Source organism: Cupressus sempervirens, chromosome 8 (assembly GCF_028749045.1).
Source record: "Cupressus sempervirens isolate cs-2001-9-10 chromosome 8, ASM2874904v1, whole genome shotgun sequence".
In the NCBI taxonomy this organism is placed as follows: domain Eukaryota; kingdom Viridiplantae; phylum Streptophyta; class Pinopsida; order Cupressales; family Cupressaceae; genus Cupressus; species Cupressus sempervirens.
In genome coordinates, this window is record NC_143125.1 from 464,487,189 (window position 1) to 464,506,984 (window position 19,796).

At 34.8% G+C, this 19,796-nt stretch overlaps 1 protein-coding gene across 4 annotated transcripts in view; it reads left to right on the forward strand.

Moving 5' to 3' along the window:
- The window catches only part of LOC149543245 (uncharacterized), a 245,324-nt gene that overhangs the window by 57,049 nt on the left and 168,479 nt on the right, over positions 1-19,796 (forward strand). For 2 of the 4 annotated variants that reach the window (XR_016355608.1, XM_089798095.1), the window contains one exon: positions 11,131-11,363. The exons of 1 other annotated variant lie outside the window; for it this stretch is intronic. Coding sequence is in view for 1 of the 3 variants with exons in the window: in XM_089798094.1 (XP_089654220.1) it covers positions 11,131-11,264 (134 nt within the window). In the remaining 2 variants the exon portion in view is untranslated. Of the gene's footprint in view, positions 1-11,130; positions 11,472-19,796 lie in introns of those variants that run through there. One more of the 4 variants, XM_089798094.1, reaches the window with a different exon arrangement.

A 19,796-nucleotide genomic window follows, 5' to 3' on the forward strand; every position in this document is an offset into this window, starting at 1 on the left:
ATTACCATATTGCAAAGTGCCACTCATACTTAGCACAAGTTGTCTCAAGACAATTAATTTTGATGCAAAACAAGTCTCAACAATTTGTAACATAGTTTGAGCAAAAAAAAATACAACTATTAGCAACATACTTCACAAAAATACACATTATGCAATCGGTCTAGAATCACATTTTTCATGCACTTCCTCATAAAATTAAGATAACTTTTGAGAAGATAAACGAATTTGAAGGTTGTGACTTCCCAATTATTGGGAGGGTGCTTCCATATAGATGAAGATAAAAAATGACAAATAACAAATAGGTTGTCTTTAATTTAAATTCAAATTAAATAAATAATTATCAACATTTTTATGTAAGTTATTGAAGAATATGCCCATTTCCTTTTAAGCAAGGACAAGATGAAGTTATATGGAATGGGTCAAAAACTGGGAAGTTATATTGCTAATGGTGGATATAGCTTCATAACAGAATATCACGGATTGAATGATAGAGAAATTCCAACCCACCTTTGTTGGAACAAACTATGGATCTTCTCATAGGCAGCTTTTCAAGGCAAGATCTTAATGACATAGTGGTTTTGGTTTTAAAAAATGTATTTTTAAAAGCGGTTTTTATAGTCTACTCATTTTTTATATATAAAGACAATGGATAAACCATCAATCATTTGCTTCTAAATTGCCCCTTCGAGCAAAAGTGTTAGCAATGGCTATGTGCTAAGTTAGGGTCATTAACAATGTTACCAAATGATGGTCATTATTTCAAGCTTGGCCAAGGATGCACAATAGCAACTTATTCGGCAGTCTTTATGAGTCATTTTTCCTTCGTTAGTGCTATGGTAAATTTGGAAGGAGAGAAATTATTGAATATTCCGGAGGGAGAAATTGGAGTGGAAGACATTGATAAATATAATGAAGGTTGTCATAGTTTAAGTGGTCAACTCAAGAATGCTCTCATGAAAATAATGAAATTCTCTATACTAGTTGGGATGATAATATGAAAAAGAATTTATATGGTCTCTAGGTTCCTCCATTTTTAGGTAAAGGAAGAGAGAACATAAGAAATGATAGGAATTAATGTATTTGGACACCTCTAAAATAGAGGTGGTTCATATTTAATTTTGATGGTGTTTCAAGCTTCTAGGTAATCCGGAAATCTCAAGGGCATGATGTGTAATTCACTCATGAAATGAAAATACTATTATTGCTAAATTGGCTAAGCTTTTGGAACAACATTGCAGAATTTAAACCTTTATAGAAGAACTAATTCTTTGTATAGATTTGAGCTTGAAAAATGTTAGAATTAAAAGAGATTCAACCATCACCATAAATGCTAGTGTAGGGAATGCCCCTAATAAATTAAAATCATTTCTTTGACAAATCATTCGAATCGATTGAAAAATTGGCTAATATGAAAACAAATTACATTTATAGTATAGGCAATTGGATAGCAGACGAATTGGCCAACTTAGGGCAGACGGAAAGATCTTAAAACAAGATAATCTCTCATAGGAATAAATCAAAGACAAATGGAATTTTAAGGGGTTTTTTTTTTTTTTTTTTTGGCAAGAGGCCTCCCAAACCTTAAACAAATCAGCTTTTTAGGAAGGAGATTAGTGACATACAAAATAAAACTATTCTGGTTATTTGGATTTGGTTTACAAAGATTGGGACATCAAAGATTTTACAGATTGTGACCACAAATGATGGAGGAAACACCCAGGGATCTGGATTTATTTCAAAGATAAACAAAGGCAATGATATGAGCATTAGTGGAATACTATACTAGCTATAACGGATCTATTCATTTCATTCTAATAGATTTGGTCAGACCTTGTTGTAAGATTCACTAGACAGTTATGTTTTTTCTGATTTCGTCTTTTATTACCAAGAATACTGAAGTATATGTTTTTTTTGATATCGTCTTTTATTACCAAGAATACGGAAGTATAGATCGAAACTGAATAGTATGTAAAAAGGCACTTAGCAGTTAGTAAAGCTGGGACAGTGAAATACAGAGACATCATCTCAGTCCATGTATTTCATTAACGTTAAGGGATGTTTTGAAAATTTTTACTGTTTTTCGTCTCAAACAGAGAAGGTGGGTAATGAATAAGTTTGGTAGATAGTAATTATGTTTTTTAATGTTGAGAAAGGATGTCTTCTTGGGAGAAGTGAAAAAAAATGGCAACCTGCAGAAGGCAACAAATCTACATCAGTGGCAGATTTGAATTTGAACAGGGGATACAAGATCACCCTGCGAGAGTTCACGCGGCCGAAGCCGGAATCAACAACTATTCATAAAAAAAAAAAAAAAAAACTTTAAGCAACTTGTGATACTCTTGATTCGTTATGTCAGAACATTATTGATGCACTAAACACTATCATGCTATCTATGATGTATGATGCTTTACTTTAGATATTTGATTTATGTCATTTAATGCCTTATAACATATATGCTGATGAAGTAAATGAATGCAACTAATACTTTGAATTTTCCAATTTTAATGAATAGGAAAAGACAAATAATTGAATTGTGGAAAATGGATGTCTTTAATTTCATGAAAATTTTAATGCATGTTTTGGACCTATATGTTTCTTAGACTACTGACATGTGCAACGAGTGTGCAGGAAAGCTAGTCAGAAAATCCAATGGAGAGACAAGCTGAACCCCTTGTTTGATTTGTGTCATCTTTGTATTGTCCACCTTTAAAGGTTGTTATTTGATTTTAGTATTTCCTAACTTCTATGTGTTCCTACCAAGTCTCTAAGGCTTAAAAATGTTAAATTTAAGCACCCATGGGTAAGGGTATGGGTTTGGGGTACTTTCCACCCACTTTAGCCACCCTAGTTGACTTTTAGGGTCACAAAAAAATCCCATTTATGGTTGATTGCGAAAATGGCTTGTCACCCACTTGAGTGGAACCCAAACTCCATCCTAGGGTCTCATGAAGCCTAGTTGAGTGAAGGGAACCTATTTAGTGGATTTTGGAGGAGTTTTGGGGGGTCACCCAATCTCTATTTTTTTTTGGAGAAAGCTTAGAGGATAGTGAGAGAGAAAAGGAGGAAAAAGGAAGCTCTTCTCAAACCTTCATTGTTACCATCACTCCTTGGTGAAGGTAGGATTCTTGGTTTTGTATTTTGTTTTCTCCATGTTTGATCATGCTTGTTCTTGCACATTGTGTTGTGTTGTTAATTGTTGTTTGCTTGTATGTTGGGTTGATTTGGAGGGTTTCTTTTGTGTTGTTCTTGATGTGTTCTTGTTCATCTTGATGTATTGTATTGAGGGACTTTCATGGGGTTGTATTTGGCATTACTCACCCTTGGATAGGGAAGAAGTGGCCATGTGGGGGTAGGGCTTTAGTTGGACCTCAATGGTGCAGAGTCTCCTTTCATGGTGAGAGGAGGGAAAAAGGGTAGGGTGTATGGGCCCCTACCGGTCATCACATACCTTGTTGATATTGTGAAAACTTGAGTATGGAAAGGAAAGAAAATCCTTGTTGAATTAGCCTCGAAAGGGCATTTGAGGAACAAAGAAAGTTCCTGAGTTTTAACCCTGAAAGGGTTATGTTAAGGTATGGTGATTGACATCTCCCATTGGGAAAATCCACCTCCCCCCTAATAAGGTCCTATGGATGGATCTATTGTGTTAAACCGGGATGGGTGTGTGTTGAAATGTGTCTTTGTGTTGTGTTGAATTACCTTGGGTCAGCCTTGTTCTCCTTGTGTTTCCATGAAGATTTGAAGTTAAAAGAAGAAAGTCTTGTGAAGAAGCTTGATGAGATTATCATTGAATTGTAAATTTTATGTAATCATATGTAAATTTATATTGTGAAGGATTGGCAATGACATCGGGTTTTCTTACTGGTTCTTTCTCGATGGAGCCTTGAACCAGGATGCATAATAGAGAAGAAAAAAAAAAGAGATTATGAAATCTACCTTGCAATGACTTCTTGTGATTTCAAATTTGGGTTATGTAAGTGAGAAAATAGGATGATAGATGATGTTTTGAATTATAAAATTTGCAAGTTTTCAATCATGGTAATGAAAGGCAAATGATGTGTTGAGTTTCAATTCGATGTTTGGAGTATTGACATGTAATAATAATCCTTCTTGAGATCACCAAGTTATCTCTTTCATTGTTAAGTTCCATTAGAAACACAATTAAATTTGATTAAGAATTACCCATCACCTTGTGAAATTTTGGATATAGGATCATATTCCTTGTTAAGTTCATTAAGATCAAAAAAATTAATTTGATTAAGAGATTTTGGTGTTTCATTGATTCCAAAATAAATAGAACATATGTTTGGATGTATGATGAATAGATAGCAACATAAATTATGAGATGAAAGTTAAAGAGATGATATCCTTATGTGCTTTTTGTTAATATGCTTGTTGATAGGAAATCAATGTGACAATAGAATTGATAAATTTCTATGTTGTTCCTTTTCTATCAATTCATATCATGGCTATACTTAGTCAAAATTTCTGACTTCCATATACAAATGTGCAACTCCAAGAGAAAAAAAACAAAAAAACAAAAAAAACCTCTCTGAAAAATGTATGGAGAGAAATTTTATTTCTCCAAGTGCACAGAGCATATTCTTGAAATGATTCCTTTCTAAAGCAAATAAAATAACACAAAATTAAATAAGGAATCTATGCAATCCTATAAGCACATCCGTTGATGCAAGTAAACATATATAATATATTAAACTTAATTTTTATATTCATTTTTCCTAGCATTTCCTACCCTATTCACCTAAATAACTTTTTAAAAGTCAATGCCCTCCCTTTTTTGTTTCCTTTGTTTATATTTGCTATTGTATTGGCAGGCGTGGGCCTCACCCTCCTACCTGCCTCATGTGTACGAGGGTCAGTCACTGGCCATGTCACATTAATGGGGGGAGCAAGGAGAATGTTTAAAAATTAAACCCAACACTTTCACCTTTGATCCAACCCCCCCCCCCATACTTCTCCCCATGCGTAGGTTTAAACCTCCCACCACTCACGCAAGCGTAGTAAGGGACAGGTCTGCAGTACGCAGACCTTGGGCAGCGCACTACCCATTGGGATATGGGGACACGTGCGTGTGCAATCCTCTAGGTCTTAGGTTGTAGTTAGATTTGATAGTTTTTTTTTTTGTCATTAAGTTAGTTTTGTATAGTATAGTTAGTAGATAAGATTCCTTAGTTAGAGTATAGGTTAGACTGTTAGCTAGTTTTATTATCTTTGTAATATTTAGTTTAGTTTAGTTATTAAACGTTTTTTTTATTTTGGGTGGTTTTAGTTTGGTTGCTTTATAATTACAATGTTAGTATTGGGATTAGTTATGTTAGAAGTTAGTGTTGTAATTAGTATTTATTTTAGTTAAGTCTTGTTTTAGTTAATGTTTATCTTTAAGTGAATTATTTTAGTAATATTTAATTTAGTCAGGATTAATATTTATGTTTAAGTTAGTTTTGGGTGTATGTTAAAATTATGATTAGTTCGTTATTATTATTGATCAGTAGTACTTATCTTATTTTATTAGAAAGTACCTAGTATTCCATGTTAGTGTATTAGGTGTTTTATATGTTTCCGCATTTAATCGTAATTAGATTTGTAAGAGGACTTTAACAGGTTCTTTGAATATTTAGTTTGGCATTATATGTTGCAATAGTGTAGTATCTGAGTATGAAATCCAGGTAAGTAAAGATGTTAAGTTATAGATTGTTTATATTTTAAAATTTAAGTATGGCATTAATCTATAAACTAGATTAGTAATTTTGATGGTATTAGGAGGTAATGTATGATTTTAGGTTAAGTAATGATGGTAATGCTAAATAGTGATTTGGATGCAAAAATATTAAATTAGTTTTAACTCAAAAAGTTTAAAATGTGAAATTTGAATACTTCGATTAAAACAATCTTAACGTTTCCTTAATTAGTTTTATACTATAGTGAGCCTTATAGTTCGATTTTAATATGGACTTAAAGTTATGATAGTTCAGATAAAGTTTAGATTAAATACAGATAAAGTTTAGATTCATTGAATTTGTGCTATGGTCACCAACTTTAATAGTGAACATTAAATTAAATGATTAGATTGTATAGGTATGTTGGAGTTAATTGTCTATTGAAATGTTAAGATTGGTAAGTTATGAAAGCCTGTGCAATCTTATTATCTAATCGTAGTTACATTAAGCATATTGTATTACCTTTAGAAATGTTTTATTTCTAATAAAGTTAGGTTTAAAATTAAGTGGTTAGTAAAGGTTTAATTAGTGTAACACTAGTGCTCATTGGTAAGGAAGGTTAATGGGTACGTTTAAAATATTAATTGTCATATTATGTTTTAGTTTAGATTTCTTTCATTCAATTTTAGTTATGAACTAATGTTAGTATCATTCTAGAAAGATTCTTAAACTTTAAATGATTTAGTTTTAGGATATAGTTTAATTTAAGTTCCATAAGTAGGATGTTAAATTAATATCAATTTTATAAGTTCTATCGTCAATTAAATTAGTATAACTTTAGCTCTCTACTATAATGATTTTAAACTAGTCTAAATATATTATTGATTTATGTTTAGTTAGTAAGATTTTGATGGTTTATTAATATGTTAAAATAGTTGTAAAGTCTAAAGTTAATAAATTTGATATATGTTCAGCTTTAATTCCAGTTAAGTTGGTTGTCCTTAAAGTGACTTTCTAATATCGATTAATTTGTAAATTGATAATTGTCTAAGAGTTCTATAGTTGATTCTGGTTATGTACTTTCAATGAATCTAAACTCGAATACATTATATTGTCTTTTAAATAATTGTTTCTTATTGTTGAAAGTTAATGTAGGAACACGAGACTATCGACATCAATCTTAACGAGGTAATTGTCCTCATGTTTGTAATCCTAAGACGTAATGTAGAGAACCTGTACTAAAACTATTATCAATCTTTTCAACTTAGAGCATGTCTAATTATTTATTATTATAAAAAAAAAAAAAAAAAATTGTGTGTTTTTGCCCTTGTAGTTTGGGCATGACACAACTCCTGAGGCTGCAATACAGTGCCAGCTGAGGGGGATGGTTCATCGCAATCATGGAAAACCCAATCATCCCTGAGATTGGCAGGCAGGCTTGGAACAGTCCAGCCATTAGCAACATCATCAAGGGCTTGGTCTCCATCCTATGTATCAGCTCATAGGGGTGAAATAGCCAACTCCAGGCGAAAAGGCCATTTGCCAGAAACCACACGAGGACCACCAGGAGGGGGAGCCACCGGACTTGGTGGCCAACTTGAGCCACGACGGGGCGAAGAAGTGAAATACAGAGACATCATCTCAGTCCATGTATTTCATTAACGTTAAGGGATGTTTTGAAAATTTTGACTGTTTTTTGTCTCAAACAGAGAAAGTGGGTAATGAATAAGTTCAGTAGATAGTAATTATTTTTTTTAATGTTGAGAAAGGATGTCTTCTTGGGAGAAGTGAAAAAAAATGGCAACCCACAGAAGGCAACAAATCTGCATCAGCGACAGATTTGAATTTGAACGGGTGATACAAGATCACCCTGTGAGAGTTCACACGGCCGAAGCCGGAATCAACAACTATTCATTAATAAAAAAAAAAAACCTTAAGCAACTCCTCAAGTTGCAAAATAGTGCTAGCTAAGGGGGATGGTTCATCGCGATCATGGAAACCCCAGTCATCCCTGAGATTGGCAGGCAAGCTTGGAACAATCCAGCCATTAGCAACATCATCAAGGGCTTGGTCTCCATCCTTTGTATCAGCTCACAAGGGTGAAATAGCCAACTCTAGGTGAAAAGGCCATTTGCCAAAAACCACACGAGGACCACTAGGAGGGGGAGCCACCGGACTTGGGGGCCAACTTGAGCCACAACGAGGCAGAGAAGCTGAGCGGTGATGCCAACCACCATCACCACCACTATGAGTGTGGTGGTGGGAAGCCTATGAGCGTGGCATGTGAGAGCGGCGGGCATATGAGCTGCGCCCCTGGCGGCAAACCCTAGGCAAAGTGTGATTTTCCAAGATGTCAGGAGGCACTCTGGCAACCATACAAGGAGCATTACCCCAATGATTGAGTAGCTCCTGAAGGTGGGCCACCTCCAAAGCCATCTTATTGGTTTGGACTTGAATCTGCATCATTACATTGTTACAAATGCATGCTTTAGTGTACATAGCAACATTTATGTGAAGAAAATTGTCTCCTACTTATCAAGCAACATTTATGTCAAGAAAATTGTGAGTGAAAAGAATAACATTCCTATCTTTCCACAGAGTAAACAAAATCTCCATCTTGAAGGTATGCTAGATTTGGGTAAATTGCCTAAGGAACCTAGGGGAGTCACTTAATAGAACCATATGCCGAGAAAAGGTTTTGCCCGAAACAGCTTAAAGAAATCATGAATCCAGTGCCAATAGTTTTAAGTATGTCTACAAAGCCAACAAAAATGCAAAAAAGATTGGCTGGATGGACACTGAGGATCTAGAACCCCAACATGCTTGAGTTGAGGCCCAAGGGGAAGACCTTGAAACATCAGGCACCAAGAAAATGGGCAATCTTGGTCTCAGTAAGGGCATTCCATATAGTGTTGAAATGCTTTCTCCACTGAGAAAGGGAAGACTGCAGATGCCAAAGCTGGTTGAGAGTATCCACCATCAGCAAATGGGGAGAAAGCCATCGATACCCCAAACTTGGTTTGTAGTTGGTGAAGGGAGTAATAGGATACCACTTCTAGTCTATCCACCAAGGTCGAATAGACTGAATACCCACCTTGTGAATTAAGTGATTTGGAATTGTAGAAAGCAACATATAAAAAGTTTGTCGATTTGAACGAGCAAGACGGAACTAGACTTGCATATCTTCTCAAGATTTGACACTCATAGAGACTCTGGAAAAGAGGTCTTTAGGTGTCTTGATGCCACGTTTGAAAAAATGTAGAGAACTAGCACCTTGAGTCTTGGCCAGAGGAACACCTTGGATGGCAAATAGTGGAGACCACCAAATGTTCCGCTGATTCAAAGAGAGCCCATCACGGAATCCATCGCCAGACCAGTGAAGCCAAGGCTTGACAACTTCACAAGCTTTCCATATGCTCTTGATAACAAGAATGTGCACATGTTCCCGCATGATGAGAAGGGTTTGAAAGCCAATCCCCTTCCATGGAGGCCTATTAACAAGGAAACCCAAAAGAAATGCAATGTTGTGTTAACCATGAAAGAGATAAAAGGATAGTGTCCAAGGGCCTCCAAGGTTTCAATTAGGTGTGATAGTAAAGTTGGGTTGGGGTTAGATGGAGTAAATATAGTGACATCATCTAATTCATTGAATTTCATTATTGAGAAAGGATATATTTTTGAACAAGAGATGCAAGCATTAAAGTTCTTATGTTTGACATTTGCTCTGGTAATATTGGTTTAGTGAAGATATGTTTTGGTAGGATGTGGAATATGTGAGAATTTTGGGAAGCTTTTGTTTTGAGTACCGAATTGACAAGAGGATTGGAAATAGAGTATATGATAAAGAAATAAGAGACTTTTGGGACCATCAGGACTTTTCAGGAATGGCATGAAATGAACAAATTTCTTCTATCATGAAATCCATTTACTGTCAATACTGATCGGTAGGTGAACAGAAAAGATGCAAAATGACTGTCATCCATTTGATGTCAAATCTCCTTGAACACCAAACATATCGTATCAATACAATTCTATAAAAATGCAACAAATACTTTTTATTTCAATAAAGAATTTTTGAAATTTACCCATGTCAAATTATGTCGAAGAATAATTTATTTTAATACATATAGATCATTGCAGCATTAACAATCCTCAATTGTTTGATATGGAGACATGTACAAAGGTGAAATTTTAACCAAAAATTAAATTGGATTTGTATCTAGTAGGAGATGAACACAATAGCAGTTCCCAGATTCTGACACATTTAGAAAAGAAATGTTAGACATTAGAGAAATTGGTAACGACTTGCTAAAAAAGAAATGTTAGACATTAGAGAATTTAATTGGCAAGGACTCGCTAAAAAACATTTTATCTGTTATAGCTTTATAAGCATTAAAAGCTTTCTGAGACAGCAATTTACAACTTGTAAGAATAGAAATCGATGCCTCACACTGTAGCCACAACATTTAAAAAAGGGAAAGAAATGCTTGAATGCAAGACATACCAAAGCCAAAATTTAAAATTCATGAAAAGGAAAGAAACCTGGATATATAAATACAAATTGCTTGAAATTTAAGCAATGCAACACAATAAATTTACTTGAAGTATTTATATAACAAAGAAAATAAATTAAAGTTGTAGACAAAAAAATTCAGAACAGAAAAACAAAAAATGCGCAGATGTTGAATTCTCTAGTACAGATTTATATCCTATAAAATTATGATTCAAAAATACATTATATCGAAAAACAACTTGAATTATAATGAATATAAAGAAGCATAAAATGTTGTAAACATATTATGCAAAAATGGTTAAAGGAACTTAGCATCAGACATATTGTATATTGTATGGAAAAGCAATATGTATTATCGTGAACGTATAAAATGGTGAAAGGAAGTCGGAGTATCATAATGTATCATATGCACCAATCGAAAGAAGTACGAAGCTACAAAAACTTTATATGTTCAATGTGTTTTGAACATATTGGGAAACTATAGAAGTATTCGTTCACTAGTTTTGGACAACAAAAATTTGTATGCGAATCTTGAACAAAATGTAATCATGTAGAGCAACATAGAGTGCAGTGACATGTATGCATGATGTGTTGCATCTTTGTATAATGTTGCTTGCACAGTAAACTGAGTGTTGAAGAAAAGTTAGTATCGTACAGAAACAATTAGTCAGAATTAAATGGTGAGTATATAGATGAATAGTATGCTTACCTTTGTTGACTAGTCTTGAAGTGTAGTGACGCATACGATCATGTTGTTTTGATTGAGAGTGAACTTGACTCTTGTTATGAAGTCTAATGAAAATGAGTGCTAATTTGTTGCTGATTTATTTTACACAAGTCATGTTTCTCAGATAATGCCCAAATTGTTCCACTATTTTTTTCAGCAAAGTGGTGGATCATTTGATTGTTATCATTTGTTATAATTGTTTTGATATGCAGGGAGTAAATGTAGGTGGCCTCTTCATTGCATTAACTGCAGTGAGTTGTTTGGCCATCCAACATGTCATATGCCTCGAATCTGTAATTGTGTTTACGACAGAAGGCATGAAATGTATTGCAAAATGGTTTTGTAGGCTTCACAAGTCCAAGAACATGTTCGAAATGGCAAGATGTAATTATGGTAGTAGAAGGGTAGTCAAGAAATGAAGAGGGATAGACATTTGAAATTGTTACCTCAGATGTGGTGTGTTGGAGCTCGTGGAATCTTTGTATTGTTCTTTTGTCATTCAGTTTGCATATATATGTTGAGAGAGTAGTGCAGAGAGCAAGTTTTTGATCAAGCCTTTTTGCAATGCTTTTAAATAATAGAACTGAAACTTCATTTTTATTGTAATTATTTTTGCATTTGAGAGTATAGGTTGGTAAAATTTTCATGCATGTATAATTGTTTTAGATTAAGGTAAAAGCAGGTTTTGAAGGGGTCTCGAAATCGTTTACATCAAAGAGAGATAAACCATTAAGCACAACCAGGTTTTAAAAGGACCTGAAACCAGCTAAATGACTAAACTAGGTTTTATAGGGACCTGTGACCAACAGATGTGATCAGAAAAAACAACCATAAAAACACTGGAACTTGGACAGTCCATAGACTGGAGCAAAGCAGCTTGAAAAACCACCCAAACCAGTATCCAGCAAACCAGAAACGCATCCAGTTTACCATCACAAAAAACCAGTCAGCAAAAGGGAACATAAGATTTTCCTTTTGATTTAAAGTTTCCCTTTCGCGACCGAAGGATCATATCTAAAGGGGGAGCAAAAGACTTGGTCTTCTTCCTTTTAACCGCAATCCAACCATCCTCTAACTTCATTGCCTCAGCAACCTAATCCTTAGAAGACAAAGACCCTGGAACCCATGGGACGCAAAAGCCGCAGCAAACTCCCTGTGAGAATCAAACAACTTTTGGCCCCTAGGAGGAACATCCGAAACAGGGGGAGACACCAAAACATCCACCTCAACCACGGGCTCGGAATGAACGCTATTCTCAGCCACAGAATCCGCAGGAACATCCAAGGAATGCTCCACCAAAGCATCCTCCTCAACCACCAGCTCAGAACGGACGCTAGCCTCAGTCACAGAATCCAAAGGAGCAGCTCGAGGCTGTTTAACCGTGTAGTGCTCAAAGGAGGCCCTTGACCACCAAGAAGGTGGTCGCCTAGATTTGGATCTCCCAGCAGCACAACGAGCAACAATGTGACCTATCAAGAGACAATTCCTGCAACAAAAAGGGATACCCTCGAAATCCAACAATTGTGTCCAAGAACCCCTTGGGGAATCCAAGCAAATCGCCTCAGGAAGGCCCTTAGAAACATCCAAGTCAACAAGAAAGCGTGCACAGGTCGAATGGAGAACATCCGAAGTGTCAGCATCCACATCTAGGAAGTCGCCAATAGCATTTCCAATAGTTTCAAAAATCAAATTTTGCTAAAGATGTAACGGAAGATCAGGAAGTCGGACCCAGATAGGGAACTTATTAAAGGATACCGTGAGTGGATCAAAATCCATATGCCACGGTTTGGCCATAAGTGGAGATCTGCCCAGCCAAGAAAAATTATTGTGACACAATAATCTTCCTATCACTGGAACTTTGAAACTTAGCTATAAAAAAACCTTTTGCACACGGGAAGATGTGGAAGTTATTATCTGTAAGTGGCATTCAGTTCTTGGAGATCCAGACATGTAGATCAACAAGAGAGGGCCAGTAAACTCTAAAGCAAAATATGGCAGCCAAAGATGAAAGCTCTTCAGCCGTATGAAAAATATCTTCAACAGAATCTGGGTCAAGAGAAACCTTAATGGGTTTTAAAGCACTTACAAGCGTCACAAGAGGGGGTTTAGATGAACTTGCAAGAGGGGGAGCACTATGTAAGTCGGCTTCAAAGGCAGCCACGTTTGCAAAAGACCTGCCCCCCGAACAAGGAGGTGACCCAGGAGCTGAGCGAGGGGCAGAGGAAGCCCTAACCCCACCCGCAGTAGAGGCCGAATGTAGAGCAGCCCCTTCCGCAGACCGCCCAACATCACAACCACCCACACGACCGGCAGGAGCAGATGCTACAATGAAGGATGAGGACGCAGGAACGCCTAGAGTGGGGGCACCGAATTTCGTAGCAAGAGAGGAGGCGTGAACCCCAGGAGCGGGGGACCCAGCCATGAGCGGGAGATTTCCAAGTCCTATGTATAATTTATATGCATGTATAATTGTTATCAAGTAGCAATGTTAGCTTTTATCTTTCATGAAAAGATGTAATAAATGAAAGTGTGAATGAGAGTGAAAACAAGGTGCATAAGCATACCAGTGCTTTATCCATATCGATGTGTCCATCCTTGATGTATGGTATGTATTGAGAACATTTTTTTGTATGTTGCTACAACCACTGCACCTACTGTTCCATTGAGGAACTCACTTGTACTATTGATGTTGTGTCTGCAATGAACTTATATTCATATCAAAGTGGTGAAATTGTTTCTATTGTGTTGGATTCCTTCAATATTAATATGCAATCTGAATCTCTGCAGTCATATTCTGTCTTTGAGATTTTTCAAGTGGAGCCTAATAGAATTGATTGGTAGCTGAATTAACTTGTAGTGCATTGGTCCATTTGCAGGATCCGTTTTTTTTTTGGTAATTGTTGAGCAGTAGTGGGATCTATGACTATATTTTTATTAGGCTATTCCTAAATAGCATTTGTTACTTTTTTATCAGACTATTTTTTATTTGTTAAAAGGTTGGATTATTTCAATAATTGTTTCTATTTTGGAATTAAAGTGTTAAAATGTTTTTTTCTCCTTGCCAAAATCAATAAATAGCAGTATTATATATTATTAAATATGTCAAAATTATAAAACTATAGGAAAAATAAAGTACTTGCAAAAACACTAAAACTCGTAGTTGAAAAAAATTCATCTAATAGATGCAATAATATCTGCAAACTTCAAAGAATTTAACTTCAATTAGTAAGTTACCATGGTACCTGCCACCCCCTTGGACCAGAAAAAGTTCGAACTGGTCCATGATTCTGGTCCAGTTCAAACTTGGTTCAGGCAGGGTTCTTTTTTTCCCTGGGCAAAATTGAAATGTTTTTTGGCATCCACAACCCTAAATGTTGTTATGAATTGCTTTTGGTGGCCTCTTATTGTTATCTATGTCTCCAAACAGGTTCTTTTGTCTTAAGGAAGAGCACATAACTTAGAATATTAATAGTGTTTCTGATTTTCATTCCATTAGGTGAACAATGAATACAACACAATGATACTTGAACTTGATATTTATAATGTTTTCGAATGTTTGATGTTGAAGTTGGTTGAACTATATGATGGTATGATCATTATGATTACAAGTTTAACTATTTATGGTGTTTTTGTTGTTTAAATGCATTTATGCTACTATGCGACATTATAATTTTAGCTCATGCTTCATATAGATATATATATTTAAAAAAAATTTACATGTTTTTGTACTAACAAATCCAAACAGACCCAAACCACTTTTCAAAATTTTGACAAACTTGTGAACTGGTTTTCGAGTTTGAAACTGAACCCAAACTGGCAACTTAGGTTTTACTAAGAGAACACACATAATATGTAGTGTGACACTAGCCACATATTACAGATTTCAAACCATGATAGGAGCATATTTTTATTGGATTAGTACATGCATGCATTGGCACATGCATGGCTAAATGGAAAATCAGAAAAAATCAGACAATAATCAATTTAACTTTTTTTTTTAATTAGAATTTTTATAATTAGAAGGCTATTTATTTTCTGAAAATAAAAATGCAATTAATCATAGAAACTTACATAAATTCTGGAACAGATTGAAACAAAATAAAATCATTGGAACTTTTGCTTCAATAACTCCGATAATAAAAGACAATGAAATGAAAAAAGTTCAAACATTGGAGCTATACAAAATTTATTAACACTTACCAATTGTGTATTACTACTGATGTTTATTCATCTACCTAGTAATACTCCATTTATAAATAATTACTAACATTTTCTAAATATTAATAATTTGTTGTCCAAATGAGTGTCAAATCAAGTAAAGAATTGTTTGTGCATGATAACGATTAAAAAACTTAGTGCTGCCACTACGGAATGCTTCTCAACAACTAAATAATACACCTTGAGGCTACTGGAGAATGCCTCCCAAATTAATAATTTGAGAACTGACGTATCGGCAAACAGATTCCATAAAACATTTAAGGTCTTCAGAGCATTTCCATTCAATCATATTGGATGGAAACTGAATTAGTTGAAAGGGGCTACGTATTCAAACATCTGTTGTATCTTATTCATTCTGAGAATGCACAATATTCTTACACTTCAATTTTGAGCGCAGTAAAAACTCCAGAGCTTTCCAAAATAGCCACAACTTGGGGCACAATTTGTGCATTGTGCATCATAAAGTGCCCAATTGGAGAACGTTTTATTGGCAGTATGATGAGAGTATTACGCTGAAAACAAATTGAAGACATAAAAAAGAAACAACATACAGATGCCTTCAAGGCTTCAACAGTACCACCGTATATACTGACTAAGAAGGCACTTAAATTATCTTTGAAGTTAAATTTACGTACAAATCTAAAAATGGGTAATTCCAACACAGTGCTACAAATGTCTACCATTTCCAAATTGCACAGACAATTGACATCAAAATCTCTAAATATATGGACAATCTTCATACGTAGCACAAAAATGAGTTTGAAGCATATCCAAACAACATACCTCTGGCTAGAAAATCCTACAACATAGAGTTCAATGTTAACTCTGTCAAAGAATCTTAACATACCAAACTTTATTGCACCTCAATCAAGTTTCTGGAAACCATAGTCATTTAGTGCTCATGAAAAGATGGTTGGCTTAAGCAAGTGGAGAAGAAAATGATTGTTTTTTAACACTAAGAAGCCTCATAGCGTACGCAAGGGCTTATTAAGATTCTTAACTGTCAAACCCCTTTCAGAGCCACTGCTCTTTGCCCCACCACAACAATTCTAACAACACCTAAAAATGATCCATATGGTTGTCTTATGCTGATGGCTTCTGCAGCAAGAATAAATAACTGAGTTTAAAACAAAATATACCGAAAAGCAATGGAAATAATAAGTGTAGGATAATGCTTACATTACATGTTCTTTTTTGAAGTATTTGAACATCTGCCTCGAAGAGAGAAAAATTTATTTGTAAATGAAAATAGACGCTAAAAACAATGGGACAGGTTAATCTCCAGACAAAATGTACTAAAGACAAAACAAAGTCAAAAAAAAATTTTGTAGTGATTTTTTTTCAAATTTTCTGTTGATTCGACTACAAACATGCCAAAGAACATTTCAATTTTGCCCAGAAAAGCACTTTGCAGCTATTTGCAGGACCAAACAGGGTTTGAACTTTTTGGTGTTGGTTCACTCTGGTTCGAACCCGATCGTACTCGTAGGAAAGAAGAGAATCAGGATCGCTAATTTGGGTCGTCCATAGAATTGGGTGTAGTTCTGTATAATAACATTCTAAATAGACAGTGAAGAAATTTGTTTTGCTCCGCTTATTTGCTTGAGCATCTTTGAATGAGTGTGGTTGTTTTGTAGAGCACTTGATTTTGATGAGAATTCTTTTGATAAATGGGTTATGCAGGAACATCTCCAACATTGTATTTGAGTTATAGCGTATATACCCATTTGGTTCATGTGCCAAGGGTTATTTTGAAGATGGCTTCAAAAACAGGTCAAGGTGTGAGATAAGCTCCTTTGTTTGGTTAGTAAACTACCCTGTTTAGGATCAACTAAAACTGGCAGGAATGCTCTCCACATTTCATGAAAAGTACTTTGTCAATTTTGTTGGATTGGAGGATAGTGATGGTCATCCTTAAATATCACATACTAATGATAAAATAAAGCTGGAAAAAATAAGTCAATTTTGACTATTTAATCCTTTTGGCCTAAGAATGAAGTCTTAGTGTGTGATATTTAAGCCACCCAGATAGTGACACAACAATTGACTAACGTAGCAAATCACACACTATGACATGTAACAAAGGTTTTCTACTCAAAAATCCTCGTAAAAAAGGGAAAGCAAATGGAGGGTAAAATGTGCAGGATTTTTTTCCAGATAGTGAGCTCAAAAAAGCCTCTCGATATTATTTAGATGATATGAATCTTGGTAGCAGGGCTTCAAGCACAGTAAAGCGAGGAAGCCATCAACTAAATTGAGATTCTCTTGAGTCTCAACATGAAAAACGTGGTGAGCTTGGTTGGTTGTTGTCTCCAAACATCCAATTCGTTGATGACGTGAAAATTTCTCATCAGGTGCAATCAAGCTACTTGACTTGGCAATGTCCCTAAAACCATTTCTTGAGTTTCCTCAAATAAGAGGATTTCTCCTCATTTTTTCAAAAGAGTAATCCTTATTTCATTAAAAGTATGTTAAAGCGAGATTTTTTTTTTGCAACTACCGCTTGGTGATTGAAAGCACAACAAAGACAATTCTCAACATCTTCAAACAAATACATTTATTTTTCAAATACCTCACAACCAACCACTAAGTAATTTAATAACAAATTAATTATATTGTTGTGATAAAACTATTGACCTAGGCAAACCCGACACAAGATCTCTTGCATAGGTAGTAAAATCAAATGAAATAAAATCAACAAGATTATACTTGGAAATGGAAAGCTTTTCAAAACTTTACAAGCAAATTCCAAAAAGTGGAAATATTTTTCAAAATTTTGAATAGAAACATTCTTATCAAGAGAGGTGGACATCATCATATTCATATTAAAGGTGATTCTTTGGTAATTATCGTGCCACACATTGATAGACATATTGAGAAGGTAGTTAAAGTATATTATGGAGCAATCTTTGAAATTACTAGATCTTTTTCCTAATGTGCATAGAGCACATACTCTTCGTGAAGGTAATCAAGTGGTAGATTGGTTAGCAAATTTGGGGATGTGGCAGAAGTCTGATTGATTCATTATCACCTTCCCAAGTACTGAACAATCAATCGGAGTTAAGTAACCTCATAAAAAATGACTCATTGTTTGGTCATTAATTTACTTTGCTTGTCTCTTCTTTCTTCTCCCTTTTCTTCTTTGTACAACAATGAGGAAGCAAGGTTTTCTTTCTAGTTCTTTCCCTGTGGAGTTATCAAACCAGTTATATATAAATAAAATATTCAATTGCTACGTCCATTTTTACTTAAAAAAACATTCTTACCAATTCGATAGGGACTTGAATCATGGTCTCGACTGTATGCGGAAACCCTTGAAGATTTTGGTTGCATCCTTAAAAAACAATGGTAGACAAGTGTTCAACTTGATGCTTACAAACAATTGTATAAAATGCAATAATAAAGGGCTCTTTCTAGGAAAACATCAATTTCAATTTTTCTGATTTTTTGGCCATAGTATTTATTTTTCTCATAGCCTTTTCTCATTTAGCCAATAGAAAGCTTAAAAACTAACATATTTTAATTTTGAAAATATGATTGGAAGCTTTGAAAATATAATTGAGAAACATGAGAGTTTTTAAAAATTTGGAAGCTTTATTGGTCTATGTTAAAAGAAATTGACACCTAATGGATCCATTAGTTACCTGCCATTGGTAGGAACTAAAAATTTGATCAATTTCTATTTCAAAAGTAGATAATGTGGGAAAGGAAGGAGATAGGTAGAAAACATTTTAAAAAGTTTTTTGATGGTTGAAAAAGGATATGCATCTAGGAGTAATATCACAAGGAACATTGTAGATGGTAGCAAATTAAGAGTAGAGGCAAATTTGAATTGAATTGGCTAAGATATCATGTGAATAGAAAGATTGAAAGGGATGAGGGTTAACAAAGAATATTTCAACCAAATATAGAGGGTTGATTTATATTTATGTACAACAATTTACCTTTGTTCTTTGTAATCTTATCATTTCTATGCACTTTTCCCCATGAGGTTTATATCCTCGAACTACCCTACTCTGTGAATATGAAGATGCAAGATACTTCTTGTTCTAGCCAATTTTGAGGAGGCACTCATTTTTTTAATTATAAGTGATTTCATTATTATTTCTAGGTGGTGGATTATTAGGTTTTTTTTTAATAAACTTCATTCGTTATTCGTTTCATTTATGAATTTTTAGTAGTAAGATGGAATAATAAGGTTACTAGTTTATATCTTTAGGATCTTATGGGTGTGTTGGAGTTCTTTTTGGCAAGGAATATACTAGGCTGGTCTGGACCTAATACGAGGAAGCATAAGACATGGACAAGCGTAAGGATCATCTAAAACCTATGCTCAGGCACGAAAAGTAATAATTTGTATGCACTGAAAATTTTGTAATTGCTTGAATTCTCTTCTCTCTATGAACATCAATCTTTATCTGATCAATAGAATGTCTTTATAGTTCAATGCACAACATCAATGTTCCTTTTGCATTGATTTTCAACATGCTCGAGCCTTAAACTCAGTTTCTTTTGTCACCTCAGGGGAGCGTCACCATTACTATCCAACATTACACTTTTTGTACATTACTCAAATCTTATTGGTCGAGAGTTCTTTGTCATTTTCAGCTTAGAAAAGTGAAAAGTGCATATCATGTCAAACTTAGGGTTTACGATCTTA